Below are 14,850 nucleotides of genomic sequence, written 5' to 3'. Positions count from 1 at the left end.
TGTTAGCAGTTTGACAGGTTGTATTGTGTTTACCTGGCAAGGTGTTGGAAATAAGGAGGCTACAGGGGTGGTTTCTGCAAGAAGATGCAATGAGCTGCCACCGGTATGTCAGACAGAGCCGATTCCAGATGGCTCCAAGACAGATCCTTTGCTGGCCAAAGCTGGGGCCAGGAGTGACACTGGTACTGCCTGTGTGATAGAAAGGATAAAAAGTGCTGCACAACAGCTGGAAGAGAGCAGTGAGAAAATATGAGAGAAACAACTCTGCAGACACCAATGTCAGTGAAGAAGGAGGAAAGTGGTACTCCAGGTGCTGGAGCAGATTCCCTGCAGACTGGAGAAGATCCTGATGAAGGCAGGTTGTCACTCTGCAGTCCATGTAGGTCCATGGTGAAGCAGATATCCATCCTGCAGCTCATGGAGAAACCTATGCTGGAGCAGGTGGATGTGCCCTGAAGGAGGTTGCAGCCAATGGAGAACCCACACTGGAGCAGGTTCCTGGCAGGACCTGCAGCCCATGGAGTGGAGCCCACACAGGAGCAGGTTTTCAGGCAGAAACTGTGTCCCATGGGGAATCCATACTGGGGCAGTCCATTCCTGAGGAACTGCCCCTGATTGGAAGGACTCATGCTTAAGTAGTTCATGAAGGACGATCTCCCATGGGAAAGACCCCACACTGGAGTAGGAGAAAAATGTAAGAAAGAAGGAACAGCCAAGATGAAGTGTTAAGGACTGACTACAACCCACATTCCTCATCTCACTGAATCGCTCAGGGAGAGGAGATAGAAGAGTGAGGAGTGAAGTTGAGCTTGGGAAGAAAGGGAGTGGGTTGAGGGGAAGCTCTCACTATCCTGTTCTGTTATTAATTCTCAATAAATTAAATTAATTTTCCGTTACCCTGTCAGTAATTGATGAGTGATCTCCCTGTCCTGATCTTGGCTTACAAGTTTTTAATCTCATTTTCTCCCTATCTTGTTGAGGAGGGGGAGTGAGAGAGCAGCTTGGTGGGTATGTGGCAGGCAGCCAAAGTTAACCCACCATGGAGGTTAAAAGTGTAAGTATGACATGATGAGGTCTCAGATTTTGACACTTGTGGATTTTTTTTTTCTTGCAATAGACTTTCAGAGTTCAGAGCCTCTGCACTCTTACTGAGGGCAATTCAAACTCCACTTGGGAATGTGTTATGGTTTCAGTTAATGCAGTAAAACCTCACAAGTTATAATGGATTTTGTAGTGAAGCTTAGTTATAGTCAATAATAAGCTCCAACTCACTGTAAATCATACAGTTTGGAGGACAGATAGGTGATAAAAATGTTATACAACCTCCTACTTGTATCCTTACCTTTCTTTCTTTCTTTTTCAATCTTTACATGTCATGTAAATATGACTTAAGAAGCTGTAGATTAAGAATGCAATTAATTCCATTCATTCACCCTTCATAAATGTAGATTCTGGATTTAGCTATTAATGATGTAGTCAGTTATTGATGCTGTTTGCTGCTCATGGTGGAGCTTAACTTCAGTTTAAGGGAAGCTTCAAGGGCAGTCAGTGATCCTTAAGAACTGCCAGCTGTTCATTAATGATCTGAATGTGTGACTTGTGGCACTCGACACCACAGCTGTACTTCAGTGACCTAATAGCTAATGCATTAAGTGACTATGAAAGATTTAATTTCTCACAAATAAAACAAATGCCATCTCACCCATGATAGAAGTTGGTGGCCAGAACACTGACATCTAATTAATTTTGTTTGTAAGGAATTCACTTGTTATAGATTTGTGTATTTGTCGTTTCTTTGATTAACTGAAATTCTGTGTACATGTAGAAATAAAATATCAGGCTTATAGGGAAAGTTACAGAAGAATCTTGATGCCTTATGCCTGGGAAATTTGGGCATGTGAATTCTACCTGTACCATATTTGATATTTCTAAATCCTTGTAGAAGGGCTATAAACTATCTGCACCAAAGTTCTGTCCTTGAAAAGTAGGTTACAGAGTCAAGCTAATTTCTTTGTCATTTACTTCAACATTGGAAGTGTAACAAAACAAAATATTACTTGCTGTGTTTTCAGAAACAAGGGTTATCCTGTAAAATAAGCTTCCTTGCATTACTCATAAAAACTGTTTCTAAACAGGGAAGAATTTTCTCTTGGGTGGCTTTTCTCATTTTTTTCCACTGTGTGCAATGATTTTCTTTCTGCTTTTATTTTACACAGGGAGATCAGGGTATTCCAGGAGACAGAGGTCCACAAGGTGAACGAGGGAAACCTGGCCCATCAGGAGAAAAGGGGGATGTGGGACCTGTTGGGCCCCCAGGAGACAGAGGCTATCCAGGATCACCAGGCCATCAAGGTCCCCCGGGTTCTCCAGGACCCCCAGGGTTTCTAGTAAGTAAATACAAGTTTTCTTTGGTTGTCAGTGAATTCAGATTATTTGAAGGTAGCATGTGCTGAGCAGTGGAAATTCAAACAAGAAATACAACAGTATTAGAAAAACTAAGATATCTCTTTAAACTTTAATTATTTATTTCTTTAGCTCCTGAAAAATCAATATAGTTACTCAATATCATTAATTTTCAAGTTTTTCATAAGCTTAACAGTTCAAGTTTAAGTCTTTGCAACTGAGAGGGAAAATGAGGCAAAGACAAATGATTCTTAATAAAAGAAAAATCAACATTTAAAAAGTCAGCAAAATGCTGCATGCCAGTTGTAGATATCTTGGTTTGTCCCCATGTGCACACAGACACAAATCGATGTTATGAGTTCTTTTTACTCTCAGTCAGATAGGATAAAGCTCAAAAAAACTTTTCCAGGAAAGTTATTGGTCTTGTGATGCAGTTCTAGTTAGTCAGCTGTGCCTCAAAGCAGTTAGTCCTTAGAGGGGGTGAGAAGCTGGCAAATGCTATGGCAAAGGCAAGTATATCATAGTGGTGTCACTGGGCATCCTTGCTGTCTAGGAGAATCAATTTTGCTACACATAACATGCTGATAATCTTGACAGTTTGGAAGTACCTCTTCCACTATATGGTATTAGTAGTCTTTATAGAATTATAATGTATTCACAATACAGTGACCTTAGCAGTTAAGTAAATAACACAAACACATTAAAATATTTAATTTTTGGAAAAGCTTTGCATTTTAAATGATACTTTCTGCCTTTTTTTTATTATTATTCTTGTATCATTATAAAGTGCCCTCTGTGTTTTCTTCTGATACATATCACCTTTTCTTTTCCTCATCAGGCTGATACAGTTTCACTAGAAGAAATAAAAAAATACATCAAACAAGAAGTTCTTAAGGTTTTTGAAGGTAAGAAAATGAAGTATTACACAACTAAACATAAATCTTAAATTGCCTTCTAAATGTTTTACATCCCTTACAGCCTTTATATGCATTTCTTTACATGTCATGTAACTTATGTTGCATTTGGCAGCTGCTTTGTTGCTGTAGCTATATTTAGTTGCTGTTTAAGTCTACTTAATATAACTGTGTTCAAACAGTTATAAATTACAGTATCTGTTAACAAAGTATTTAATTCTGTAGAAGATTAGCATTTACAGGTAGTCTGTTCCAAATCATAATAGCAAATGTATGTATGTATCATTTTAGATACATGTATGTATCATATACTATTGCAGATGCATAGGTATCTACAATGTATCGTCAAGACACTGAAGATTTATTAAAGAGGAGACAATAGAAAGATCTAATTATTTTAGCCACTTAGTGGATGACTCTCCAAATGAGAGAAAGGCTTGATAGCTTTCAGTCATGCAGGTCTAAACTGCTGTGCATTTTCAGCAAACATCCCTGCTGTGCTCCAAAGCTCCCTTGCAGACCACCATCTTCTGGCATAATTTTAGGCAAGTACCAGATTCAGTCATGTCCTGGGTTCAGCAGCAGCAGTCAGTTTTTCTCCTTCTTAGTAGCTGGGGCAGCGCTGTGGTTTTGACTTTCGGCCTGGAAATAATACTGATAAAGCTGATGCTTTTGGTTGCTGGTCAGAATGTTTACCCTGACCAAGGACTTTGTGAGTCTCATGCTCTGCCAGTGAGGAGGGGAAGCCAGGAGGAAGCAGGGACAGGACACCTGACCCAAACTAGCCAAAGAGGTATTCCATACCACAGCACGTCATGCCCAGGATGTAGAACTGGGAGTCGCCCGGAAGGGCTGGATCACTGTGGGGTGGGGGCGAGGTACCGGTCAGCGAGCGGTTGTATTCTCTTCCTTGTTATTTCCTTTATCATTATTACTATTGGTGGTAGCAGTAGTGATTTGTGTTATACCTTAGTTATTAAACTGTTCTTATCTCAACCCGTGGGAGCTACATTCTTTTGATTCTCCTCCCCATCCCTCCAGGAGCGGAGGGAAGAAAGGTGGGGGTGGGGGGGAAGTGGACTGCATGGTTCTAATTTACGGCCTGGGCTTAAAGCATGGCAAGTCATGGCCTTTGTACTACATAATCTTTCTGAGGTGTGTCCTTACTCTGAAAAGGAGGTATTTTTCTTCCCCTTTTCTTATGTCTGCAATATGCTTAGATATTTTGTCATTATTATTTGTGGATACAAAACCTTTTATCTTTCAGGGATAAAAGAAATCACATAAAGCTTGAGACTTTTTAAACTGTCCAGGCAGTTTTTCACTTTAGAACGAGGCTATCATTTTGTGTATTTTCACCCTTCCCCAGACCGCTACCCCTTAAGAGTTCAACCTACTATGTATTCCAAAGCATTTTGTTGGCTGAAGTTACTTCTTCCCATTCAAATGGAATGGTAACAAGTAGTTCTATTCATAAAAATAAAATATTAAACAGTGTCCTGCCTACAAGGAATGTTGGCTTTCATCTTTATAGCTATTCCATTTTCTACACCTCATTAGTGATCCCACATATCTTCTGGCTTTGTTTCACTTTGCCTATTTTCTATCAACTGTTATTTTCTGTTTGATGCCCACTCCTGAAACTCCACCACATTAAATACCTGCTAAATTGTGAAATACTTAGTTAAGTTTTTTAATCCAGTATAAATGAGACAGATTCAAGGTTAGTGCCTATTTTGTCTACCTCTAAGGAACACTGAAATGTTAAGAAATGCACTTTATTCCACCAGTTTAAACGGTTCATGCTGAAATCTCTGCAATTAATAATGTTTGCTGAGCACTTACATGGATTTTTTTGCAACTTTTTTCAAGGATTCAGCATGTTCCAAGAACTTGGAATTTGCAGTATTTAAACTCTAATTTGCAATTTACTGTGAGTTACAAACATACAAGGTAGCCCTTTATAGGGGTGTTAAATACTAATTATTCTGTGTTCGTGTATTTTAACTACTTCCATGAGTCAGAAGTTATTTGAAATATTGGAATACATTAGTAAAAGAGAGTGGTAATAGATACTTTAGTACAAATTTGTTCAGATTATTTCAAAGCATAAAGACTCAAACATGAGTCTAAAGGTGGAACTGTAGGCCTCTACTCATAGGAACACTTAATACCTTGACGTTTAGAAGGATTAAACACTTTACCTGGAGCGCTGGGGTTCATTTATTTTCCCGTACTTTGCAAGCAGATTTCTTAACCACTTTTTTTTGTGTCCTTTGTTAATGAAGAAAGGATGGCTCAGTTTGTATCCCAGCTGAAGCTGCCTGCTGCAATGCTTGCCTCCCAAGCGCATGGAAAACCAGGGCCCCCAGGAAAAGATGGGTTACCGGGGCCACCAGGAAAGGACGGTTTGCCAGGGCCACCAGGAGAACGTGGAATACAAGGTAGGAATTAAAAAAACAAATGTTCCTATGAAGTGTATATTGAAATCTTTATACACTTGCTGATGATTATTAAATAAGGCAGGATTACTCATCTAGCTTCCTAATGATTAACTTTTAAAACTGTACTTATGTTTTTCCAGACTAGATCTAAATATTAACCCATAGTAAATGTGTGGATTTTACTGATTAAAAACTCCTAATCAGTGCATTTTATTCTAATAAGTGATGCACTTAATTACTGACAGATATCTAAAGCTGACAGGTATCTAGACTACTGTATCAGTTTGGGGTTTTTTTTTTTCCCTCCAAAAAACCTTAACAAGGAATAAAAACTGCCATCACTCTAACATAGCTATTTAGATCTTGTTCCATATTGAGAGACCATCTTATTTAAGAAACAAAATTTGATCTCCAGTCGGAGTGCTCTCAGTAATGATACTGAGGCAACACAGGGGAGGAAGAACTGAAGGCAAATATTCTTTAAGAAACAGTGAAAAAATAAATATTACCACATTAATTCTTCTTACAGTGAAGTAACTTATTCTCATAAATCAGTTTCAGAGTAATGAGCTTTTCTCTATACCCCAAATGGTAACTTTTACATTGCGTTTGGACAGTGTAGGACTCTTGTTTCACTGAACTGTCTTTTAGTGCAAAATTCACTTAAGGAATCCAGGCTTATTGTAGCTGTGACCTACTGTAGAGTCAGCCTCTCAGAGATTAAAAGGAAGAGGAGAACAGAATAAGAGGAAAAAAGGATTTATTGATTAATAATATTTTGTGGGTGGGTAATATTTAATTTGCAGTTTATCTGTAGGTAGTTCTTTATTATCTTTTGTTAGTTTGGTCTGCTCTGGAGTCAGAGCAAGGCAGACTGGAATGAAGAACATGAGAGTAAAGCTGAAGATGTGTGGATCCTAAAGCTATAAGAAGAATAAAGAATTACTAACACTGATAAGCGCAAACCCCTGAGAGAAGCTTGAAAAATGTGATGAGCTCAGAATGAGAAGAACAAGAATAAAGGATCAAGGAGAACAATAAAAGGCTTAGAATCTTGCAACACTGACTTCTTCTTTACCTAAATATTCAGATTACTGTAAATGGTCAACTTCAATGTCAGTGCCAGATTGTTCAATGATGATGTTTGTGGTGGATAGTCCAAGATGCTTCTGGAAAGCGAAACTTTGTACTAGGCTTCATTTCCAGCTAGCGAGCATCAAGAGTAAAGGTGATAGCTATGCTTGAAAAAAAAAATCTGCTTTTTCATGCCTTATACTTAAGTAAAAGTAGTGCCCATGTATGCAGGATTTCCTTTTATTTTACTGATATGCTCAATACTCTTTTTTGATTAGTAAAAGGTAACCTAAGTGAGAAGCATTTAATTCTCTGATACATCAAAAGATATCTGAAATTATACATCCAAGGAAAGAAAACCAAAAATTTGTCTTGCCTCCTTTTTACACTCCAAGTAAGAGATAGTCCTGTGAGAGAAGCACACTTACAAACGTCCTTCATGCCTTTCACGGTTGTGCCTGTGAGTGTTACTGCTTTGTGCCAACAGTAAAAGAAATTCAAGTCTCAGAGCAGGTTAGAAAGTATCCTTCTATATTCCAGCTTATATTCAGCCATACACAAAGACGTAGCAGACAAGACAGCTTGGAGAAGCATGTTACGTGCATGTGTGGCTGAGACCATCGAGGTAGCATGCTGTGTGCACATATGTCCAAGTCGTAATACAGATTTAGCATTGGCTGACAGATATTCCTTATTATTTCTCACTTTGGTGTAGCCCAGATTGCCAACTCCAGGGTTTTGGTGATTGCAGTAATACACTTCTGGGCTGGCAGAGTGAAACAATTGCTTGCCCCATACAGCAAGTGAAAAGAAGTAGATGGGTTTGGAGAGCAATTAACAGGACCTCTGTGACCGCCTCCAGAGCCTGTTTGTGATGCTGCACGCTGAGCAGAGAGACTGCTAGAGACAGCCAGTGGGAAAGGCAGGTGTCACTGTGCACCTGAAGAGGTGCTTAACTTCACTTTCAGCTTTGCAGGAGCTCCTCCATACACCTTCATTTTGGTGCCAGTTCCCTCAGGAACTGATCTGGTATCACCTGGCTGGATTCCACAAGAGCCTCCTGCACAGCGAAACAATAGGTAGGGGTCAAGCCCAGAGGCAGAAAACATAAGTACTAACTTTTGGAAGTGTTGGTGTTGCCTTCAGAAATTCTATTTAAGGAACTGCTAGGCTCATGGGCATAAAGTCATTAATTTCTAAAAAAGCTCAGGACTGGTCCCTGCTGGCCTTCAGCAAGGTGTGTTCTCAGGTACTTCCCAGTGGTTCAGGTGCAAATAATTTTTATTTCATAGGATGGTCACAATAAAAGTATAGCATGCAATCAAAAAACAACAAAGAATTACAACTTGAATTATGAAACATACAGTTGGTATTTAAACATACTTTATATAATAGTGATTGGAAGATTTATATACATATTTCTTCATTTTTAATAAAATAACCTATGACACATACATCAGCAAGCTGATACTGTGAGGCAGTGTCACCAGTGAAATGTACACCATCTGTTTAAGGGGGAGCAGAGGAACTTGTTTACTCTGTATCAGTTTTAAAGGATGCTACTGTTTCATAGAGAAACATGAAGTTTATTTCAACAGTTTATAGACAAGCTATAGCAATGTCATCCACTTGCGAGTATTCAGTCAGCTTGTCATGTGTTAGAGGATCTAGATCTACTAATTCCATTGACTTGAATTTTTAAAACTGTAATAGTAAATGAATTTTGTAATCCAGAGATCTTTTATGTTAATATGACTGTTGGGTTTTTTTCTCAATAGAGAAAGTAAGATTTCATCTAGTTAAACTTCACTGTTTCTATCAAATAAAGGAAACTAGTGTTTTGTAGGTCTTCATAACTCATGGTAGCCTGAAGGAATCAGCAGCTGAGGAAAAAAAAAAAAGTCAAGCGATGAATACTGAAAGTACTTTATTTTCATTGCTAATCTGTTGTAAAACTTTAGTCTCTTAGTTTAGTCTCATTAATTTTGTATGGTGGGAGCATGTGGAGTGGAGTATGATGTCAGGTTGGCTGATGTCAGAAACTCACTGTAGTAGATGTTGCTCAGACACAGTCTTCTGAAATAACTGCACTGGTTTCAAGCATGACTTCCTGTAAAATATTCTTTGCTGAGGAGGGTGAAGTTAACCTGTTTCACTTTGATTTGAAACCCAGCTACCACCTCTTAGCTGGGAGAGCTATAACACACAGAAGGAATGCAGAATATGAAGGCTGGATGAGAGGGCTTGCTTTTAGCACCCTTCCTGTTCCTTTTTATTTGTTTGTTTTTATGAATGCAGAGTATTTGCACAGTAAAACATAGCAGATAAACTTCTGTCTCATCATGCCTTGTCATGATAAGGTGTTTGCCTCATTTGTATTAAAGAACCTCAGATTTCTCTAGATACTTGGCATGCTAGTTTCAGGTGCTGCATTATTGATACAGTGAATGGAAGAGGGTCTCCATGATATCAGTGGAATACCTTTTGGAGCAGTTTAATCGAGAGAACTTTTTACCTCCAAGTTCATAGACATTGACTTCTGTACTGTGTTCAGCTCTGAGGCCCCAACCATAAGAAGGACATGGACCTGTTGGAGTGAGTCCAGAGGAGTACACAAAGATGATCAGAGGGCTGGAGCAACCTCTCCTATGGAGACAGGCTGAGAGAAGTTATGTTGTTCAGCCTGGAGAAGAGAAGGCTCCAGGGAGACCTTAGAGCAGCTTCCAATGCTTAAAGGGGGCCTTACAAATAATCTGCAGAGGGACTTTTTACAAGGGCATGTCGTGACCGGACAAGGAATGGCTTTAAACTGGAAGAGAGGAGATTTAGATTAGATATTATGAAGAAGTTCTTTACTGTGAGGGTGGTGAGACACTGGCACAGGTTGCCCAGAGAAACTGTGGCTGCCCCATCCCTGGAAGTGGTGGGCTGGATGGAATTTTGAGCAACCTGGTCTAGTGGAAGGTGTCCCTTCCCATGGCAGAGGTTTTGGAACTAGATGATCTTTAAGGTCTCTTCCAACCCAAACCATTCTGTGGTTTCCACGTAGAGCTGAGGATGTTGTGGTAGTGATGTTTCTGACTGTGATGTTTGTAGAAAGCACCAAACGGAGATCTGTATTTTAGCTATCACCATTCATCTGTGAGCAAAATAAAGCTTTTCCATTTAAACACATACTTGCTATATATTGCTGCTGTTTACTGTACTACCCACACTGGGTACATATTTACATACCAAAAATTTTGGGTTGCAGAAATCACAGCAAAGCTTCTGGAACCCAAGTGAAAGACTTTGCTAAAACAGTTACCTTTTTGATTAAACAGATACCTCTTACTGGAATTGTAATTCTACCAGTAAAAATAGACAATATCTTATATGTGCCTTTACATTAAAAATAATTAAAATCTAAATCTGATTTACATGTACAGTAATATTTTCCATTGACTGTGTATGAGTTTGTCACTTTAAGCCCAGAGAGAAGGTGATATTATCCTCCAGAAGTATAATCATGGCCCTATTTCTGAGCGAAAGATACCTCATTAAAAATCAAATATTTTCCTGCCAGATTTACATATTACATTGTTCAGATTGTTTACATATAAGCCTGTTTACTAGCTTACACCCTGTTAAATAAAGCATATTTAGTTTAAGATATCTGGGAATATTTGTATTAAACTTGTCATCAGAACTACAAACTACAGCTTTGCAAGTGTATTCAGATACAGCAAGTAATTGTTTAGACTACCCTGGATCGTGTATTTTCATTGTCAGGCTGCCCTTTTCCAATTGTAGTGGGTTTTTTTCCATATTGTTTTGAATTCCAGTGGCATTTACAAAATCTTTCAGTCTTCTCTCAGCCTCTCTTCAATTCTGATGTCTCAGATACCTACAGTAATGATTATCATGGAGATTGTAAATGTGATATATCTTGAATGTGATTTCTCTCTTTTCCCCATAACTAAAGAAAAGCAAAACAAATGATTAGTGGCTGCACTACTTTTAAAAATTGCAATGAACTGGGTTTGTAGTGAGAAATGTACTGTAACTATCTAATGTAAATTAAGAAACATATATAATAAATAGTAAATGTAATAGATCCTGTGGTTGTATGATTGGGCTTCTCAAACATTAGCAACTACTGCTTGTGTGCTACACAACATTTTTAGAGCAAACCAACTTAATGTAGTTATAAATTCTACTATGGTCATCAAAGAGCAAAATCAAGATTCACAATTGAACACATACACCTGCATGTTCCCTCTTCTGTGTCTTTATAGCTTGTGTGCATATATGCCTTGTACAATTCTACTTAACACAACTTAGTGACCAGAATGCATGATTAATATGAATTTCATTTCTCTGTGAGCTTTTTGTTATGTGATGCATGCCATTCTGCATGTGTTTTCTAATGGTTTTGCTTCACTTTAATTTCCTTGTTGGGGTCCTGAGAAAAGGGTAAGATAATTGATGCTCTGTTTTGAAACCTAGAATGATTGCAATAGAAAATAAGACTTTCTACCGAAGTGTATAATGAGCTTATGTTTAACAGAAAGCTTGCATATTCAGTGTACCATTCCAACTGCATTGTGGCTGTTGTAACAACCCTGAATTGGTACCCATGCTCTTATAATAGTTTCCTTCTGGATTGTCCTGTAAAGTACCAGCATTGCAACAAACTGCAGTACAAGACAACCTTTGCCATCCATCTGCCAGTGCCCATTAATCTTCAGAAGACATCAGGTGGATTGATACCACTATGCTGTCTACCCAGCCGTGGCTCTTTTAATTCAAACTAAGTTACAGCTCTTCACAAGAGGAGGTTTATTGTATGGCATACATGACAGTGAAAATATATTGGTTTCTGATGCAGAACAAGTTTAATTCCAAATGTCACCAGGAGTTGGCAAATTAACCTTCAACATATATCACCTTACAGGCCAACATCTGCGGTGTTGGGAGAAAAGAGAGTTTCCTTATAACCCCTTTTAAAGTAAAGAATTGTGGCAGGTGTCACCCTTGTTCCTTTAAAAATACCTTCATCCTCTGTCCTATGTAAATGGCATGGTCTAAACAGAAAAGGTACATTTCTAGATGTATTCTTAACTTGAAATCTTAAGGAAAAGGTTATAGTGATAGCCACCAGTGTTTTGTTCTAAAGCAGACAGAGTGTTTTCAACTAATAAAATGTTTTACAAACAATTTAAGGAAAAAGAAACAGGGGTTAGATATGAGTTGCAGCATCTTAGAAGATGAAAGCTGTTTAGATAAATACAAAGCTATGGCCTGTGAAGAAAATGGACTGAAATATTCTCAGTATAATTAGTAACCTCCCCTTGTTAGCAATACACAGCTACTTGGATCAAAGTAGGCCTTGGATACTAGAACCTTAAGTCTGCACAAGCTCAGTCCATGTGATGGCAGCTGTGTAACACTGGAAGGGGAACGGGTCTTCTTTTGCATAAGGGGGAATATCTAAGCATACAACTATCAGCGTACTTTCTAAAAAGCACTGACATAAAGATTCATGTAGAGTGGAAAGGGCGAAGTCTTGCTCAGTTTGTGGGCTACCACAGAAGGGCTGGTCAGACTCTAGATGGCCTTTGGGTTGATGCTTTCCTCACTTTGTCAAACAGGTAACACTGGAGCAGAATACACATTTTGTTCTTTATTAAAGGATCTTCAAGAATGTAACTTAAAATCTGTGGGAAAGATCTGGCTAGTGAACACAGTGAGGGTCCTCTGGCAGAGGGTGCAATGGTCACTGCTAGAAAAGATCATATTTTCCAAAAGGAACTTACAAGGGTTGTCTCGGAAAAAAAATACCAATATCAGAAAATAAAGTGAGCATGTGTTTTCCCAGTGACATTTGTCTTAATAATTTCCTGGCAACATGATATATGGCAGATCACTGTTTATAATAAGAGGATTCTCTTATTTTCATATCTTTATTCTGTGTAGGTTATAGAGGACAGAAAGGGGAAAGAGGCGAGCCTGGAATTGGACTGCTTGGTAACCCTGGACCACCTGGCCCTGCAGGTACAAGTCTCCAGATTTATTTCTGCTTTTGTTGTTTATGAACTACTGGGCTTTTCTCCTGGTTTTCGTGATTAGTTGTGGCGTGAAGTCAGACCCACCTGCCTTGTCGCAGATGAGCTGGTGTGCAGCGATGAAATGCAGGGTACTGCACATGATCTGGCAAGGACTCTGCTAATTCTGACTTTGTTTTACCAGCTACTGGCCTGCCTGGCCCACCAGGAACACCAGGCTTACCCGGACCACAGGGGCCAGCTGGACCCAATGGGAGGTGCAATCCAGCAGATTGCTATTACCACATATCACAGACTCGGTCACGCACCGGTGGAAAATAAACACTTCTTCCCTAGACACTTGGATTCACAGTCACTTTTCACTCCTCTTAATGAGTTAATTTAATCTTTGAGATATTTGGTGCATTTTATCTTTTTTTTTTTTTCTTGACACTGCGTGGCATATGGATAATTTATAAGGCACAGAATTGAGCCTTTTTCTATGTTATTTGCAGTGTCATAATTATGAAATTATGACTGATATTTTTCCAGCATGCATTCCATGTGTTTTGATTCTCATATTTATTTTGCTTAGAGGAGAAAATAGGCCTAAAAAATTTTTGTAAGCTTCTTTCTTCAAAGAAAGGATATTTTATTGTAACTTAAGACAGTATATATGCCTCAGCATGTAAGCTGGCTTTGTTTTTCTTGCTGGTGGTAAGTTTAAGTGCAAAAATGCATTTCTGAAGTTTCAAAGCATACATGTTCATGGCAAATGCAGGACATAAGCTGAAGCACTGGGAACTCTGTACAGGCTAAACGTCCATGTCCCTTGAAGAGGCTCCAGCACACCTTCTGAACCAGTTCTGTGTCTTACACCACCAGCACTACCCATCGTTTCAGTCACTTCCTAGACGTCAAAGAAGGAAACGAAGACATGTTTATGATCTCTCTAATCCCATCCCTTCAGACTGACTGGAAAATTGTCATGTGTAGCCCTGAGAAGCATCACTCCTGACTGGATGTGGTCTCAACAGAGGGCTGTGGGTACAGAGTGAGACAGTCAAAAGAAGGAACTTCACAAGCCTCTAATCTTACTGGTGGCACAGTTTTCCTCTTCCTCCTCCAATAATAATGTGCCAAAATAAGCTTGAGTGGAAACAGTAGAACGTAAAACTCACAGGTTCTAAAATTACTGAGTTCAAGGGAAAGTTGGAGAAAATGCAAAACCCTCTTGGAAAAGTGCTACAGAGAGCATGACTGTGTGCAGTTTGCAGGCATCAGTAAATCCTACAGGACCAGATGTCCGTGAAGAAGAAAACAACAAAGTGTAAGTCAAGTCCTGTAGGGCTCAAATGGTTGAGCAAAAGAAACGATGGGGAAAATTGATCACGCAGAGGCTGATTCTGAAAAGGAGGAAGGAGGGTTGGTTAAAGTTTCACTCCTGATTATGAGGATTAGTCCTATGGAAGTTGGTACAGTGCAATAAGAAGTGAAGGTGCTATTGCAAGAACATGGACACCTGTAACCCAAAACCTCAAAATAAGTTCATACACAAGCAGTACTGAGGGCTCTTGCCCCATCATCAGGCAGCCAGTCATTTTCTCCCATGTCAGTCAGGGAAGTGGTTTTGGTGACTACACGCTTGTGCTGCCAGGGAAGTGTCCCCAAATTGGAAGTGCTGAGTTCCAGAGAAGCTGTAGTGAGACATGAATCTGACTGACTTCTGGGTTTTGCTTAGAAACAGTTAGAAATGACTGGTGGCTGTCTTTGAAAAAGAAAGAAAAAAAAAGGAAACACATTGTCATTTATTCTGAACAGAGTTCCCAGCAGTTGCACCCGGGCCAGAGGAGCAAGATGAGTGCAAGAGGTGGTAGAGTTAACTGATGTAGCTGAGGAGCACAGGCAAGCCTTCAGGTAGGGTTTCAAAGAGGAAAAACATACCTACTTGACATGTTGGAGGGAAGAAGGTGCTTGCCACAAGCAAAG

At 39.3% G+C, this 14,850-nt stretch overlaps 1 protein-coding gene across 1 annotated transcript in view; it reads left to right on the top strand.

Annotated features, from left to right (window-relative positions):
* The window catches only part of COL19A1 (collagen type XIX alpha 1 chain), a gene marked incomplete at its 5' end in the record, with an annotated part of 182,861 nt that extends 169,271 nt beyond the window's left edge, over positions 1 to 13,590 (top strand). Inside the window, 5 exons of the mRNA XM_080617064.1 lie at positions 2,217 to 2,387; positions 3,242 to 3,308; positions 5,606 to 5,761; positions 12,794 to 12,871; positions 13,067 to 13,590. Coding sequence (XP_080473190.1) covers positions 2,217 to 2,387; positions 3,242 to 3,308; positions 5,606 to 5,761; positions 12,794 to 12,871; positions 13,067 to 13,203 — 609 coding nt within the window. The 3' untranslated portion in view covers positions 13,204 to 13,590. The remainder of the gene's footprint in view (positions 1 to 2,216; positions 2,388 to 3,241; positions 3,309 to 5,605; positions 5,762 to 12,793; positions 12,872 to 13,066) is intronic.
* Positions 13,591 to 14,850: the final 1,260 nt, after the last annotated feature.

This window comes from Psittacula echo (assembly GCF_963264785.1).
Source record: "Psittacula echo genome assembly, chromosome: 4".
Taxonomy (NCBI): Eukaryota; Metazoa; Chordata; class Aves; order Psittaciformes; family Psittacidae; genus Psittacula; species Psittacula echo.
Note: the sequence above shows the minus strand (reverse complement) of the source record. Positions and strands in the feature narration are given on the sequence as shown.